Consider the following 17,636-nt stretch of genomic DNA (forward strand, 5'->3'; position numbering starts at 1 on the left):
GGAGCCAGCGCCCTTCCCTAACCCCAATCCCGGTGGGAACGGGGGGAGTCCATCCTGCCCGCTCTGCCCACCTTATTATCCATTGATTGACTTCCAGCAAGGGTAATAACACGGAGAGATTGATGCTCTGAATCCCGCACGGAGATCAAATGGAGCTAATTTTCCACTCGGGATCCAGTGGGTAAAGCCCAGAGGGTCGATTTTGCCCCCTGGAAGGTTGGATGAAGGGGACAGGGGGACGAGGAGATGGCAGAGGGGAAGGAGGAGCCTCCAGCCCTCCCCGCTCCGCCAAACAATCAGAATAAAAGCAAATTATTTCTCCCATTTCCCTTCCCGAGATGAGCGATAAAGTGTCCATCCCGAAAAGCGCCTGATAACGCCTTTAATTTCACTGCCAGGCCTAAAAAATGCCATTTCTACGCAAAGCAGGGCCTCGCTCTCCTCCCCGGCCAGCTTTTGATAAATGTTGGGTGATTTTTCCCTTCCCTTTTCCCTGCCTATTCCCCGTTCTCTCGGCGCAGGGGAAATGCCCCCGGAGCTACGAGCGCCGCGCAATGAAGCAAAATCATATTTTAGTCAAAATAGGCAGACGGCGCTCGCAGCCAACTTTCAAATTAGCATTTTGAGGGCAAATATGCGGCAATTTGAGATAATGAGGCCTGATTATTCAATCCAATGAATGTTAAATAGGCAGCGAGGGCGCCGGCGCCTTATCTCCCCCGCTTTCCATTTATTTGACTTTAGTTCAGTTTTAATCGTTTCCCATTTGAACTCTTTATTTGTCTTGGCTCAGGCCCCCCCTTCCCCCACAGCCCGCTCTCCCTCCTTCCCTTCCCACTATCCCTGCGCTGCCAACTGGGATTCTGCAGCGGGAAATCGCCGGAAAGAACCTCCATCCACTTTCCGATGGATCTGCATGAGTTTTGCAGTTTGTCATTCTGAGGATTTGGGGGTTGGGGGAGGTTTGGGTGCTGCTGGGAGTGCTGGTCGGTGTGTGCAGGTTTGGGGGGTGTTTTGATGGTGGCGGAGAATTTGCAGGGATGTGCATCATTGGGGAAAAGATTCCGTGGAACCATGGAATGCTTTGAGTTGGAAGAGACCAGAAAGCTCATCCAGTGCTATGGGAAGGGAAAGTTTCCACCATCCCAGGCTTCTCCAAGCCCAATGTCCAAGCTGGCCTTGGACACTCCAAGGATCCAGGGGCACCACAGCTGCTCTTGCAATTCCAGCCCAGCCCCTCCCCACCCTCCCAGACAGCAATCCCTCATTCCCAACATCCCAGCCCAAGCTCCCCTTTCCCACTGGGAAGCCATTCCCTGTCTCCTGTCCCTCCATGCCTTGTCCCCAGTCCCTCTGCAGCTCTCCTGGAGCCCCTTTAGGCCCTGCCAGGGGCTCTGAGCTCTCCCTGCCTCCTTCCCTTCTCCAGGCCAACATTCCCAGCTCTCCCAGCCTGGCTCCAGCACCACCATAAAACAGATCCAAAGAGCCTTTGAGCCCTGGGAATGTGATCCCAGCCCTCCCAAGCAAAGCCTGGCTCAGCATCCACCCCACTCCACATCCCATCATGCACCTCCCGATATTCCTGCGGAGTTTTCCTTCAATTCCATCAAAATTCCATTCCTGTGCAGCTCCAACAAGGAGCTTTTCCCATCCCCAGAGAGGGGCAGCTCCAGGTTGAGCAGCACCAAGCGCTGCTGGTCCCACCAGGATGGAGAGCAGGATTTGGACCAAAAGTGCAAAAAAAGAGCAAAGTCATTGTATTTGTGTTGTTTTCCAACTTTTTCCTGGGATAGGAGCTGGGTTAGCTGTGTTAGCTCCATCCAGGATGTCATTGCAGTGTTTTAGGGGAGCATCAGGTTGAGCTGGGGAGGGAGATTCCATGGGGGAGTAGAAGGAGGAAGAAAAAATCTAGGTTAGGCAAAAATGGAAGAAAAGGTTAAGTTTGAAGGGGAAATTGAAGGAAAAAATTAAATAGAAGGAAAAAATAAAGTTGTAGCAAAACAAAAGCTAAAGCAAAAATTGACTTTGAAGCAAAAATTAGAGCAAAAATTAAAGTTGAAGGAAAATCAAAGCCAAAAAGTAAAGTTAGAGCAAGAATTAAAGCAAAATTTCCCTCAACTCAGGCTCGCTGGGGATGGAGCGAAGGATCCCTGTGTTCCCTTTGATTCCAGAGTGGAATGAAAATACAGTAATTGATTTCAGGGGTAATTAAAAACTCTCCGTATGCATCAAATGCAGAAGTGACGGTGGAATCAAAGAGATGGATAAATAAGAGATAAATAAATAGGAGCAGGGCAGGGAAGGTGAAGGGAGATGGAAAAAAATCCCAATTATGGAGGTAAAAGATGGGAAGTGGCGGAAAGGAGATGTGGCGAGAGGAGAGATAATCAGTGCATAAAAAAATGGGGAAAAACAATCAAAAGAAAGGAAAATCAAAAGCAGATGCTGAGGAGGGATAAGGCACAACTGGCAGAGCAGGGACAGGCCCAGGACTGGAGGGATAATTGGATTTTAGTTCATCTCAGGGGCGATAAGAAACTCCCAGTGTAGGATTTTTATTCCCATATGAAGCATATTTTAATGGGATATTTGAATACGGCTGGGGCAGCACATCCCAAAGGAGAAAATACAGGATTTCCCACAGTTTTAAACACATGCTGGCAGGTTTTTGGGGTGAGCTGTGGCTCTTCCTGCACTCAGCAGCGTTTGGGGCGAGCAGGAGCCCCGAAAGCAAGGAAAGGGATGCAGGAATCATGGAATTCTGGGGCTGGCAGGGAGCTCGGTGTCTCCGCGCCGGAGCGGAACGGGCAGCCCGGGAGCTGTGGGACACGGCGGGGAGATGGCAGCGATAGAGCAGGGCAGGCAGTGACCCCGCTGAGCCAGGCAGCCCTTATCACAGCGGGATCAGCGCCCCGGGCCTGCGCCCTGCACCGCTCCGTGACCTTGCTGCCGGGAACGGGAACGGGCACCGGTGGGGTTATGGGGCGGCTGGGGTGGGTTAATGGGATATCAGGGCTGGGGCCCTGGGGGGATGCTGGTGTCACTCATTGGTGGCCTGGGAAATGCTCCTCGGGTGGGAGGGGAAGCTTGGGGTGGGGAAGGGTGAGCGTGGGTCGGTGCCATCGGGAATGATCCGGGATTCTGCTCCGGATGTGTGTGGGGTCACGGCAGAACGGCACCGGGGCTGGCAGCTGGGGAGAGCACAGGGCAGGGTGTGCAGGGGTGGGGTGGGCAGGGGCACAGCTGGGTATGGACACACCTGGGCAGGGACACAGCTGGACATAGACATACCTGTTCAGGGACACAGCTATGCACAGACATACCTGTGCACACACATACCTGGGCAGGGACACAGCTGTGCTGTCACACACGTGCACACCCCGCCCCTGGCAGACTCTGGGGGACAGCCAGGCAGGGCCACGCCGGGAATGCTGTCCCAGGAATGCCCCGCCTGTGCGATGGGTGTTTGTGTCGCAGGTGTGACCGCAAGGGTGTGACAGCGCGGGTGTGACAGCGCGGGTGTGACAGGGCGGGTGTGACAGCAGGGGTGTGACAGCAGGGGTGTGACAGCAGGGGTGTGACAGCAGGGGTGTGACAGCGCGGGTGTGACAGCGCGGGTGTGACAGCAGGGGTGTGACAGCAGGGGTGTGAACACACCGCGCTAGGCGTCACCCCGGCCCCGCCCCGAGCCACGCCCACCTCCAGTACACCGGTACGGCGGGGCGGGGAAGGGGGCGTGGTCATACAGGTTAGGGCGTGGTCAGAGGGGCTGGGGCGGGGTCCAGAGGCTAGGGCGGGGTCAGAGGGATTTGGGGCGGGGATAGGGGATTGGGGCGGGGTCAGGAATAGGGACGGGTCTGAGCTGCTCGTGGGCGTGGCCAAGGCCGGCGGGGCGGGGCTGGAGCGGGTGGGGAGTGGTTAATGCAGAGAAGGGGCGTGGTCAGAGCTCATTTGGGAGCGTGATCAGAGCATGCCGGGGCGTGGTTAGAGCTGTTCTGCCAGGACGGGGGCGTGGCCAACCCTGCGGTGGGCGGGGCAGGCCCCAGTGTGGGCGGGGCGGTCCCCGTGTGGGCGGGGCGGGCCGGCCGGTGTGGCTCGCGCTGCGGCAGCGGCGGCTCCGGAGCGGGGCTCGGCCCGGCCCGGCCGCTTCTCCCCGGCCCTGCCCAGCCCGGCCCGGCCATGGCGCTGCTGCGGGCGGCCGCTCTGCCCGCCGAGGGCTGCCCGGCCTGGCTGCCCACGCACGTCCAGGTGACGGTGGTGAGGGCCCGCGGGCTGCGCTGCAAGGGCGGCGGCGGCAAAGGCAAGGCGGGCGGCAGCGACGCGTACACCGTGATCCAGCTGGGCCGCGAGAAGTACAGCACCTCGGTGGCCGAGAAGAGCGGTGGCAGCCCCGAGTGGAGGGAGGAATGCGCCTTCGAGCTGCCTCCCGAGCCCGGGGCCCAGGCCGGGCTGGTGCTCACGGTGATGCACCGGGCACTCGTGGGCATGGATCGGTTCCTGGGCCAGGCCCTGGTGCCGCTGGAGCCCTCACGGCAGCGCGGCCGCGAGCCCGACGAGCGGTGAGTCAGGGGCCGGGCTGGGGCTGCGGGGGGCCCTGGGTGGGTGTCAGGGGGTCACCGAGTGCCCCTGGGTGGGTATCAGGGGGTCACCGAGTGCCCCAGGATGGCCCATGGAACCCCCGTGTGCTCTGGGGTTGTGTCGTGGGCTCCTTGTGTGTCCCAGGGTGGTGTCACGCCATCCCCGGGTGGCTCAGGGTGGGCACATGGAACGCCGAAGTGCTCTGCCATGGCTGTCACTGTGTGGCTACTGTGGGGTCCCTGGGTAGCCCGGGGTGGGTGTTGGAGGAGCAAGGACATCACAGGGTCCCTGGGCATCCCAGTGAGGATGTCACCGGGATTAGGGTGTGGCGGGGTCCGGCCGTGCCCGGGAAGGGTTTTGCCGGAGGTCACCCAGCGTCCATGGGCTGTGCTCGCAGCAGGGAGGGTGGCACGGGGTCCGCGGTGGCCTGGGGAGGTGTCCCAAGGGTGGGCTGACGAGGGCTCTGGGTGTGACCCAGGAAGGACGCCGCAGGGATCGCAGGGCCTGTGGATGCTCCAGGAAGGACGCGGTGGGAGGGGTGGCACATCACGTGTGCTCCAGGAAGATGCTGTAGGGTGTCTCGGGGTCCCTCCATCCCCCTGGAAGGGAATCGTGCTGGCCAAGGCACCAGAGAATCCATCTATGCCCCCAACAGGGGTCCCAGGGGACAGGATGCTGTGAGGTCCCTCTGCATCCCAGCAGGGTTTTCCCAGGCTCTGTCACTCCTGGGAAGCTGTGGCACAGCTGTGGTTTGTCCCCTGATGGCTGCGGTGGCTTTGCAGCCACCCCGTTGTCACCGTTGAGAGGAGGGTCCCCAATTTGAGCGTCCACACCCCAGCCCCGTGCTACCTCCAGCACAAACCACTGTGCGTGGGGAGAATTGCTGATCCTCCTTCCCCCAGACGGGTTTAAAACAATCATCGTGTTTTCGAGCCTTGCCAAGCACAAAAAAGCAGGAATGTGGCTGAAATTCCTTTAGGGAAGGAGTTTTGGGGGCTTTGTTGCACACAGCTCTGGCTGGGCTGGCGGTGCCTCTGGGAGTGTCCCCCCTGCTCCCTGGCCCCCCGAATCCCGGGAATTCTGCTGGCTTGCTGCCCGAAGCTGCGGGTTTGGAGAGGAACCTCCCTCGCCCTCCTACCCAGGGCAGCACAGGGATTAGTGTGGAAAAGGACTGGAAAAACTTTTCCTGTGGAGAAACGCAGCTCCACAGCCCTGGAGACTCCCGGCTGCCCTAAAATGGGAGCGTGGGCAGGGAGGAGGAATGAGTAACCCCGCAGTTAGTGGCTGGGAGTTCCCCCCGGCGTTTCTTCGGCTTTTCTGAGCGAAATGCCGGGAGGCCGGGCGGTGTTGGAGGAGCTGGATTGGGATTCTTGGGGCCTAATTGAAACCAGCCTGACTGCAGAGCCAGCGAGGCCTTCGGAGAGACACAGCAGGGAACTGGCAGGGGGATGTGGGATAACCCTGTGGCTTGGGGAATGAGCTGGAGCTTGGGGAAAGCCCTGCTCCTGTGGGAGAGACTTTTGTGTAGCTGTGCAGAGCAGGAGCCCTTTGTGGCCCCACTGAGGCCTGGTCCTGTCTCAAAGGTCCTGTCAGGGACTGTTAATCCCACGGGAGCAATGTCCAGCCTGGCCAGACCCTGAGTCACAGCCGGCGGTCACCCCGTGACACCATTCCTGCAGCCAAGGGGGATCTGGGCTGTGAGGCTGGAGATCCCCAGGGCTTTGGAGAAGGCTCCGGGGAGACCTTCCAGTGCCCAAAGGGGTTCAGGAGAGCTGGAGAGGGACTGGGGACAAGGCATGGAGGGACAGGACACAGGGAATGGCTTCCCACTGCCAGAGGGCAGGGTTGGATGAGATCTTGGGAAGGAATTCTTCCCTGTTGAGGGTGGGGAGGCCCTGGCACAGGGTGCCCAGAGAAGCCATGGCTGCTCCTGGATCCCTGGCAGTGTCCAAGACCAGATTAGAGCACTGTGGGACAGTGGAACGTGTCCCTGCACATGGGATGAGCTTTAAGATCCCTTCCAGCCCAGCCCGTTCCATGATTCTCTGATTTGCTGTCTGTTTCCCTCCCTTCCTGTAGCTTCGCTTGCCTAAGGAAAATTCACTTCCCCTTGCAGTATTCAGGATCACAAGAGCTTTTAAAACTCTTTATCTTCACCCATGGCCCCCGAGGATGGAAGTGAGCATGGAAAACACGACGGAAGCTCTCACCCTGTGCTCTGAGCACCTCTGCTCACTCCAGCCCCAGAGCTGGAGGTGTCCTGAGGATGGGGTGGCAGCTCTGCAGTGTGGAAGGACCACACCATTGTTTGGAGGAGAATCCCAAGGGCTGGAGCTTGTCCAGCCAGGTGGGAGAAGGATCATGGGGAGCCTGAGGTGGGTTTGGCTCTTTGAGAGCTTCCAACCAGCTCTGACATCTGGTGTGGCCCCACTGGAAACGAGTCTGTTGAGGAGGAAATTTGGAGTCCCAGATTAAAAAAAAGAGCAAAACAAACAGAGGCTCCCACCCTCAGGGCTGGCCCCATGGAGCCCAGCCAGGCCTGTGCCGGGGAGATAACAGGGCTGTGGGGCCAAACCTCTGCCACACACCACATTTTGGGATCCTCGCTCCTCTCTCTGGGCACAGCCCTGCTGCTAGCTGGAATGGGAGCCTGCTTCAGCAAAAGATCCATTGGCAGCATGGTGACCTTGCTCTCATTTTGCTGCTTATTTTTATTGCACAGAAACTTTCCCAGCGATAATTATGATCCTTGTTTTCGGCTGGGTGGAAAATGTTCCGTCAAAACTTGGACTCTTCTCCGGGAAGGAGCCGTCAGAGAGGCCGGGGGTGTTTACAACTTGCCTCGTGCAGCTCAGTCTGGGTCATTTCAGTGCTTTGCCAGGAGAAAATCAACTCCTGGAGTTGCACAAGAGCAGCCTGAGAGCTCTCATGGCCTTTTTGGGCATCCCAGGCTTTGTCCTGGGCTCAGACAACACCAGGGATTGAGCTTGGCTGGCAAAGCAAGCTCTGAGCATCATTTCTCCCTTCCCACTGGAGCCTTTGTGCATCCAAAGAACCCTGAGCAGGATGCTCCTGGTCCTCACTTCCCACCCTGACCTGATCCTGCAGTCCCTGCAGAGCCAGGATACAGCCCAGGAACAGAGGGATTTTTGGGAACTACCAGTTGTTGCTGCTGCTTCCTGACATCCAGGAAATGCCCTTGGAGTGCCCCGTGGGGTCATCCTGGCTGGTGGCAGCGAGCAGAGAGTGTCCCCTCCACAGCCACCCTGTCACCAGGCACCTGGGAAAGCTGGGAGTGCATCCAGCAAATCAGGCTTTGGTCCAACACACATCAGGCTGGGTTTGCCTCAGAGAATGGGAACCTGGCTTTGGGAATCAGAGACTCCCAGAGCGGAAGGGACCATGAAACTCATCCCATCCCACCTCTGCCGTGGCAGGGACACCTTCCACTATCCCAGGCTGCTCCAAGCACCAGTGTCCAACCTGACCTTGGACACTCCAGGCATCCAGGCGCAGCCCTGGATCTGGGAATTCCATCCCAGCCCTTCACCACCCTCTGAGCCCGGAATTCCTTCCCAATATCCCATCCATCCCTGCCCTCTGGCAGTGGGAAGCCATTCCCTGTGTCCTGGCACTTCAGGCCTTGTCCAAAGTCCCTCTCCAATGGACCTGGAGACCTTTTCCCTTGGCCAAGGTGTGACATCCCTTGGGTGAGCAGTGCGGTGGGGGACATTGAGGGGGACAGGAGGCAGGACTGGACTTTGGATCTCCCTGCCTGGGAACCCAAAATATCCTTGATTTTGCAAACCCCAACCTGCCAGAGCTCAAACCCCAGGGCTTTGCAGCACTGGGCTCTCTGTTGAAGGGGACAGCGAGTGCAGCAGGAATGAGGATTCCTGGCTCTGGTTTTCCTGCAGTGACTTGCAGTTGCTCCCTGGCTGCTGCCTGGGCCGGGAGTGGCGGCCGCCGGTGCCTCTGCGACAGGGAACTCGTCTGGTCTGGGGGAGTTGTTCCCTCTGCAGAATTAGCTCAGCTCCCAGTTCCTCAAAGCCCTTCCGTGCTGCACTTCCCTTTTCTGGTTCCCTTTCTGCCCAGCTGTGGAGGCACCTGCTGCTGACTCTGGGCTGCTGTGGGGCTGCACAGCTCCCCCCTGGCACAGGGTGGGACTCTCCTCCCTCTCCAGCAGCAAAGAACCTTTCATTTGGCTGCCAGACTTCTCCAGCCAAAGTCCTTGAGACCACCAGGGCTTCTCTGCTCCCTGTCGGGATGGAGCTCCTCTGGGGCGAGGCTCAGTGGGAAGGGGACAGGGAATTCCTTGGGTTTGGAGGGAAGATGTCCTGGAGCCAGAGACTGCAGAGAAGGAAGTTGTGAGCCCCAACACTGCCTGGGGCTGTGTGGTTGGCACAGATAGCGAGGCTGGCAGAAGGAAAAGGCTGATCCAGAGGCTCTCCAAAGGATCCCATCCTGCCCAGTGATGGGTGCTGCCCGTCTGCTCTGCAATGTTGGCACGTCTGAGGGGTGAGAAGCTCCCTCAGGGTCAAGGATGGTCCCCAGATCCTACCAAGGCTTCCTCCCTGAGCCCCACACCAGGCACTTGTCCCTTCCCCTCACTGCTGGGACCCATCACGTCCCCTCCTTGTGTGACAAATGCTTTCCCTGGCACTGCCCTCGTCTTTCCCCTGGAATGGACTTGCTCTCATCTCCTCCTCCAGCCCCTCTGCACCTCTCTCAGCCCATGCTATGCCTGTGCTATCTCCCTCCCTCATTTAATTAAGATCAGGAGATCATTAGCAGTGGAATGAGGCTGTGGCATCTCCCTGGGACTGGTGCTTGTTGTCATTCCCAGCGTGGCCTTGGCTCCTCCAGCCTCTCCCAGGAAAGTTCTCACACCCAGGGCCAGAGCTCCCTGTGCTCCCACTGGGGCCTGAGCCGAGGCCAAATCCCTGCAGCTTTGTCCTTGGCACGTCTGTCCTTAGGCTGAGGAGAGGGAGAGACCTCGCAGTGGGGTGGGGAGGGAATTGCTGCTCTGGGATAGATTTGGGATGGGAAGTTTGAATCCAAGGGCAAAGAGCCCTTTTCCCTGTGGTCAGAGCCTCCAGCAAGGCTGGGGAGAGTCTGTGAGGTGACCTGGAGCACCAGGAAGCTCCTTGGATGCCCTGAGCTGGGAAGAAATCCTTGATTTGAGGCTGAAAATGCAGCTCCAGGGGTTGTTGTGTCTGGGCTGAGGCAGGAAACGCCCTGGAGTGTCGAAATACTGCAGGGGAGGAGGGGTTGGTGCTGCCAAAATCCAGGTCAGGATGCTCTGCTGCGGGAGGCATGGAGGGCTGGGATAACAGCCTTGGTGGCCTGGGCTCAGGATAACAGCCTTGGTGGCCAGCTGACCCCGGGCAAGTGTTTGGCCCTACCTGGGAGCCCAGGGCAGAGGGCCAAGGTGCTCCACAGGGCTTCATTTTGCTCCTACCTGCCCAGTTAATGCCATTTTCACCCAGTTGTCAAAGCTGGTTTAAGGCCATTGCTCTGTTGTCTCCAGGAAAACTCTGCTTTTCCTGTTTTTAAAAGATACTTGGATGGTTGGATCCCAGCTTTGCAAATCTGGCATGCTGGGTCTGGTGTGTCAGTGGCTGACAGTGCTGGCCTGTCACCCTCCAGCATCTTAAAACCCAAAAAGCTGCAGATTCAGGCTTCTGCCTGTGCTTCTCAGGGATTTTCCAGGGCCCTGATTGCCCCTGGCTGCAGAAAAACCTGCAGCAGCTTGGAAAACACCCCGATCCTGTCGGTACAGAGCTCCAGACACGGTGGGAGCTGCTGCTGTTGCCTGTGCTGAGTTCAGCTGGGCTCAATCCCTGCTCCGGGATTCTCCTGGGTCACTCCCTCCCTTCCCTCCAGAGCCTAGCAAAGTCCTTCCTGGCAGCCTTAGGTGAGCAGGAGAGAAGGTGGGCTCTGCTCCCCAAGGTGGGGAATTTTGAGGGATGCTCTTTGTGGTTCCTGGAGGAATCTGCTCGATGGTGGAGTCCAGGAAAGCCCGGCATCCTCTCTGCTGTCAGGTGAAAATGGCCTTGGAGCCACTGCTGTGCCTCTCTCTTTGTGCTGGGGCTGTCAGAGCCTGTGCCTGGCAAAGGTGTGCTCAGACCTGCCATGGAGTTCTCCAGCAGAAGCCTGGCTTCATGAATTCTCAGAAGCCTGGCTGGGCCATGGGGTTTGGCTTCCCAACCTGGGATGGGGGTTTGGGAACTCCATCCCTGCAGCAGCATCCCATGGGTTCCTCCCCAGCTCTGCATTTCCAGGGGGTCTCTTCACTGTCAAATCCACCGAGGGTAAAGGAGTGGAACCTGCTGCATTGCTCAGGATTCACTCCTTTTCCCCTTTTCCCCCCTTTTTTGTGTGTTTGACTCACTCCTGAGCACGGGTTGGTGTGATGGGTGAACAGTCCATGTGTGACCTGCTCCCAGAGAGGGTGTAGCTGGTGTTTTAGGCTGTGTGGAGCCATGGGGTTGGTGTTCATTCCCATGGGATGAGTGTCCCTTTGGAGAACAGGCATTCCCAAGCCTCTGGGTGCTGTGCAAGCCCTGCCATGATGGTTCTCCCAGCTGCAAGTGGGAAAGGATTTACAGCAAACCCTGTTCCTCCTGCCCTCCCTGTGCCCGTGGAGTGGCTGCCAGGAGCAGCTGTGCACAGCTCCTGGTGCTTTGCAATCCTGCACAGTCAGCTCAGGGCTCGTTTGGGTTTAACTTTGGATCCTTTCCAGGAGGGCAGGGGATCAGCAGCACTGCCAGTCTCACACGGGGACCTTATCCCCTGTCCTGTGGTGTCCTGGCAGCTCAGGTCACTTGCTGACCACAAGGGTGGTTTCTTGGCTGTTGGCAGCTGTGAGGACACAAACCTTGGATGCTGTGGAGCGTGAGGGGATAAATCTAGCTGAGGTGATCACATCCTGACTCCTCCTATTGCTGTCCCTACTTGTAAATGTTTCATGCTCTGTTGTACAGCTCCTTAAATCTTCCCTCCTTCCCTCTTCCCCCCTGTCCATCCTGTGCTAGAGAGAGGAAAACCTCAGATTTTCTCAGCTGAGTGATTTGGGATGAAGTTACTGCCTGTGCTCTCATGCCAGCACTGTCCTGGTGGCTGAGAGCTCTTCTCCATCCCTGGTGTGTATCCTGGCCAAAAACCCCCATCCCATCCCATCCCATCCCATCCTCCTTGCCTCTGGCCTTGCCAGGATGTTCCTAATCCATGAAGCCCCCAGGTGCTCAGGACTTGTACCCACAGCACCATTCCCAGAGCACAGCCTGGGGTTTTCCCTGCTTTTCTCTGGGCTCCTTTGTTATGGAACAAGCGGGGGTTTGGTTCCTTCAAGCCTTGTTTTTGAGTGCCTCTTGGAAGAACATTTGGAGATATGAACTTCCCACCTCAGCTGCTCCATCCGCAGGGGAATCAGCCTGTGTTTATTTTCCATCTGTGCTTTTAGCAGCTCGCAGGGATCACCTGGCAGGATCAGCCATCCAAAACCAACACGGGAACCGGCGCGGGGGAAGCTGGGGCAGGAACACGGAGCCAGACAAAAAGGCACAAAATTCCCCGGGGCTGGCTTGTTTTCCACCGTGTGCTTCCCCTCCCGGCTAGGTGAGCTTCCTCCTGGCCCAGCTGCTTCAGCTCCAGGCCCAGGGAAATGTGGCTGTGCTGGGCTCTCAGTGTTTTCCCTGGATTGCCTTTGCCCTGCCCTGCTCTGTCACTGGAGCAGCCCAAGTGATCCTTGATTTAACGCTCGGGGCTCTTCTGCCCAGCCAGGCTGACCTTGTTGCAGGGATGAATCAGCAGGAAATGCCAGCCTGGAGCAGGCTGGGAAGAGCCTCTGGCACCGGGCTGGGATGTGTCTGTCTCCCACTGCAGCTCTGAGCTGTGCAGGGCAGAATTTTTGCTTAGTGTCAGGTGAGGCTCGCCCACCCTGACAGTGCTCAGTGCTTTTGGGAGGCTTTGGGGCACCTCCTGAAGTGGGAATGCTCCAGAAACACTCCAGCTGTGCCTCTTGCCCTTGTGAATCGCTGAACCCCAGGAGCTGCTAAGGGACTCCACTCCAAGGAAACTCCCTTGAGCTCCCTGCTGGCAAACTGGAGGCCCAGGGTGTGCTGAGCAGGGCTGCTGGGGCACAGCAGGTCCAGCTGAGCTCAAGGCTGGAGGGGAATCTTTTGGGGACCCCAAACAAACCCCTCAGAGGGCAAAGGTGTTCCTCTCGGGAACAGCCCATATCCTCCTGGGAATAACCTATGTCCTCCTGGGAAGGAGCCATGTCCGCCCTGAAAGTGGAGCAGGATGGTGCCCAAGGCAGCTCTGAGTCATGCTGCGTGCACTGCTTTGCTCTCCTGATCTCATCCCAGTGCCATTGGTAACCCCAGGGCTTTGGGATGCTGACTGATGAAGCTGCTGATGGGGTGGAGGCTTTGGCTCTGTGCTTGGCTTTGTGCTGAAGGAATTATTTGCTCAGGAGGGGTTGTGGAAGGGACAAGGTGGTGGAAAAGCTCGGATCAGGGTGGGTGTTGCCTTTCTGTCGGGGCTGACTCCGTGTCCTGCTCATCCCAGCAATCCCAGGAGGTGCTGGGCCAGCCCGGAGCTCCCAAACCCAAACGAGTTTTCGCACTGAGGGGAAATAAAGTGTCCAAGCATTCCCCTTGTAGCTCTGAGACCCACAGGAATATTTCTTTGACTGGGGCATCCCTGTGCCCCCCTGAACTGTCCCCTGCAGCCCAGGGGTGGGGCAAAGAGCAGCAGGAAAGGAAAGGTGTTTGCCCTGAGCAAATCCCTGCTGTCCTCATCCTCCATGGTGTCTCTTTCCCTCCTTTACAAACATTCCCTGTTTCCACAGCAGTGCTTTTCTCTTTGCTCAGCCTCACCAGCCCGGGATGCTGTGGGAGGATGGGGGAAGCCCATGTTTTTTGGGAGCCTGGAGCTCCAGCAGCGCTCTCTGTGCTGCTCTCCAAACCTCCCTGATCCTGGCAACAGCAAATGTAAAAATAGATTACTGCTGCTGTCACCCAAACCTGCCTTTGGCACTGCTGCCTTCCTTTTTCCATGGAGAGAGAGAGGAGAGGGATTTGCTGGGGTGTCTGAGGGAGCTGGGATGTGCTGATTAACCACGCTGACCTAAATGAGTGTGCACAGCCCCACGCTGGGGGTGGGGAGGCTCTGCCACACGTGGCTGCTCCCAACCCGTGTGCCAGCAGAGGAATGGCAGCTGCACACCCCTCGGAGCTCGGCTGCTTCCCAGGAGCCTCCCTGCAGCTCTCAGGGCCTCCAGCTGCTTCCCCTTTGCAGGGAGTTTTCTGTTTGAGGTTTCCTCTGTGCCCATCTGGCCTGAGTCGCTGCTTCCTGCCCCCTTCAGCCATCCTGGGCTGCTCTCCAGAGCCTTCCCTGCCACAGCGTTCCTGAACAGATCCTGGGATTTCCCATTTCAGGGATGCACACCCAGCACAGTGCAGTGCTGGATCCATGGACTGTCAGAGGGAAGAATACATCTCTTTTAGCAAAAGCAGCTTTCCCAGGCCTGTGGCTTGTCCCTTCTATCTGGCTGGAGCTGCTTTCCCTGGATGTGTCCTGTCAGAGGTGTCCCTGGGCTCTCTGTGTGCCCAGGCTGTCTCAGCAGGACAGCACCTGGCAGGGCACGTGGGCAGGAGCTGGGGGGACCAGGAGCAGCTCCCCACAGAGCAGAGCATGTTGGTCCAGCAGGTTCCACCCTCTGGGAGGCACGTTCCTCCTCTGGGAGGGAAGGAGCACAGACTGGGGCACATCTCCTTAGCTGGGAGCAATGCTGCTCCTGATCCCAACCAGCTCTGGCTCTGGCGCATGACAGAGAGTTCAATCTAATTTTAATTCGAATTTTGTAACCAGCAAAGCCCGTGTGAGGCTGGGACTCCTCCAAACCTTGCTAGGAATGCTCAGAGCAGGTGGCTGGGGATGAGTGGCTTGTCCTGGGTCTCCTGTGCAGCGAGGAGCTGCATCCCAGCTGTGGCTCCAAAACACCCCCAGGAAGCAGATCCCTGTGGATCCCTGCAGCTGGATCAGCTTGGCACAGCTCCCTCCATCCCCCTGTGCTCCAGAGTCTGATTCATGTAACCCAGTGCTGCTCCTTCAGACCTGCAGGAAGGTTTTTATGGGCAGAAGCTCTTTGTTTTCCACGTGTGTTGTCTATTCCCATAGAAAAGGTCACGTCCCTCTCCAAGATGTGACTGTGGGTGGCCCCAGTCCAGGAATCCTCTCCCTCTGAGGGCAGCTCCTGGAAGAAATTTGGGAAGCTGAGGGCTTTGGAATGGGGTTAATGGTGAGAAGATGCTGTGAGAGTTTGTGTTGCTGTATGGGATTGAACCTCTGCCTGTTTTGCTGCCTCCCAGCCGTGTTTGCACCTGTTTCCACTGGAGCTGATTCATAAAAACCCCAAACACACCACATGGAACAACTAAATCCTCCCAAAACACTCGTCCTGTGCCACAAACTGAGAGCTCAGCCTAAAAATAGCCCTGCAGCCTGTTGGAGGTGTAGTCCTGCCTGTTGATGAGGTCAAAATCCACAAATAGCTCCTTAATCCCATGGCAGCACCAGCAGAGGTTTTTCCTTGAACAGCTGCTTTTTGGAGCAGCTCAGGTTCAGCACCCAAATTCCCTTAAATGCTCACAGGATTGGAAGTGATGGGATGGGAGATGCTGGGAGCAAATCTGTGCTGTTCCATCTCCTCCTGGGAAGCTCCTGCCCTTCCTTATGTCAATCCACCCAGATTCTCCCTAGTTTGTTTTTTTTTTTTTTTCTATGGGATGATGTAAGGTACAAAATCTCCTTTCAAGAGTTCTTTATTTTTCCCATGAAATGATTCAGCTCCCAAATCTCTCCTTTCCCAGCTGCCAGGCTGCTGCAGCCCTTCCCTCTTGAGCTGCTTCCAGCTCCTGCATTAAAGGGAACAATGCAATGTTGGATGTTCCAGGCAACCTTTTCCCCTCCAATCCTTTGGGAATTGTCCTGATCCACCTGCTCCTGTTCCCTGGCAGTGGCTCAGCCTGTTTTAAGCTGGTTTTGTTGCTGGTGCCTTGCTCTAAGGGGTTAACACTGCTTTTCCCCATGGATTTCATTTTTCCTGCCTGGATATTTTCAAGCTTGCAGCTTGGGTACTGAAAATTTTGCAGTGGTCATTGGATGGGGTGGGATAAGTGGGAATAGGAATGGATTCACTGGGACTTAATTCAGTGTCTGTGCCCAGCAAAGTCCCAGACATTGTCCCTCCTACACTTGGTGTGGTGAAGGACCTGAGTGCTTCCAGCTGTGCACTTGGAATATTTATCAGGGAATATGGGGACTTTGTGCTCTCTTCATAGAACCCCAGACTGGTTTGGGTTGGAAGGGACCTTAAATCCCATCCATTCCCACCCTGCCATGGCAGGGATACCTCCCACCATGCCAGGGTGCTCCAAGCCCTGTCCAGCCTGGCCTTGGACACTTCCAGGGTGTGGTGTCACCTTCCCAGCTCCTCCCTTCATCCAGGCTGTGATAAGTTCCCTGCCAGCAATTCAGGAACTCCTGGAGGACACAGTTCCAGTTTTCTCCTCACAATTCCAGTTTTCTTCCAGCATGGTCACCCCTGCCTCCATCCTATCCCATTTTCCTTCTCTGTTTTTTTTCTTCTCAGTGACTTCACTCTCTGAGTGGATGTAAGACTCCACTGGGATTTTTATTTTCTGGGAAATTGTTAATTCATGTCCAGAAGCATCTTCACCTCCCATTGCTGTGTTTCTCCTGGGAAGCACAACATGGAGAAATAGGATCTGTCCTGAGCCTGCAGATTTCCTTGTGCCTCGTTAAGGAGAATTTTAATCAGAAATTCATTTAATACTTGGATCTGGGAGGGATCAGGGCACTGGCTGTGCTGGATTCCTGCTCATCCTGCTGCAGCTGCTCTGGGAAACAGTGCCTGGAACTGGAGCAGAGAGATGGAGCATCCTGAGGGAGAAGGGAGTGAAGGGATTTTTGGGAAGAAACAGCTCCTTCATGGCCTGTGTTTGGTGCTGCCCCATTGGAATGGGGATATGGAGAAGCAGAGGGTGGCTCTGGGCATGTCCTGCTTTGGTGTCCCCAGTCCCACCATTCGTCCCTGCTGGCAGGAATCCAGAACAGGAATCCAGACTCCTCTCCCACGGCATTCCAGAGGCTGCTCCATGCCCTGCCAGCTCCCAGGCCATTCTCTGTGGAAGCATTGGGACCTAAATGGAAGCTGGGAATGTTTTGCCTTGTGCAGTGAATGGTTTGGAGGCTCTTCCAGTGTTCCTTCCATTTGTATGTGCAAAGCTTTGGAGCAAAGTCTGCATTACAGGTTTTGTGTGGGGCAGGAGAGTGGGAAGCATTCCCAGTAATCCGCTGTGGAGTCAGTGGGAGCTTTGTGTGGATATGGCAAACGGCTCCTTCTAGAGCTCTTACCAGGCAGGAGAGCTCCATCAGCCAGCTGTGGGAATTTCCCCCAAATCAGTGACCTGGGCTGGGTGGGGCTGGAGCTGCACAGCAGCTGCTCCTTCCCACAAAGAATTCCTGGGATGCATCATCCTCTAAGTGCTTGATGCAAGGACACCTTCAGACAAACCTCAGCATCTTCATTGGGGTGAGACACAGCAGAAAGTTGATTTAATGGATGTTGTTGAGTTCCTTTGCCATTCAGGTCAGTCTCTGCTGAAAGGATCCCTTGAGTCACTGGCTCTGGGATATTTAAATCACAAGCACAAAACACCAGCTTTGTCTCCTTCCAAACACAGGCTCACGGCTTTCCCTGGAAAATCACAGTGGTGGCTGACAGTGGGGTGAGGGAGGTGGTGTTTTCCAGGTTATTTAGCAGAAGGACAGAGCTCACAGTGAGGACAGGGATGGAGATGGAGCTCCAGGTGCATCAGGGAGGGGTCAGGCCCTGTGTGTGGTGTTTGTGTGTCTGACTTGGGGTTTAGGTGCTCTCTGGGACACCTGGATTAGAATCCCAGGATCACTGAGGCTGGAAAAGCCCTCCAGGACCATCAAGTCCAAGCTGTGCCAAATCCCCACCT

The 17,636-nt window shown here is 56.7% G+C and overlaps 1 protein-coding gene across 3 annotated transcripts in view; it reads left to right on the plus strand.

Moving 5' to 3' along the window:
* Positions 1-4,068: 4,068 nt before the first annotated feature.
* The window catches only part of RAB11FIP5 (RAB11 family interacting protein 5), a 37,089-nt gene continuing 23,521 nt past the window's right edge, over positions 4,069-17,636 (plus strand). For 2 of the 3 annotated variants that reach the window (XM_085059331.1, XM_085059333.1), the window contains exon 1: positions 4,069-4,559. In XM_085059331.1, the coding sequence (XP_084915457.1) occupies positions 4,180-4,559 (380 nt within the window). In that variant the 5' untranslated portion in view covers positions 4,069-4,179. The remainder of the gene's footprint in view (positions 4,560-17,636) is intronic. The other variant, XM_085059332.1, reaches the window with a different exon arrangement.

This window comes from Lichenostomus cassidix, chromosome 4 (genome assembly GCF_008360975.1).
Source record: "Lichenostomus cassidix isolate B80296 chromosome 4, HeHo_3.0, whole genome shotgun sequence".
Classification (NCBI taxonomy): Eukaryota; Metazoa; Chordata; class Aves; order Passeriformes; family Meliphagidae; genus Lichenostomus; species Lichenostomus cassidix.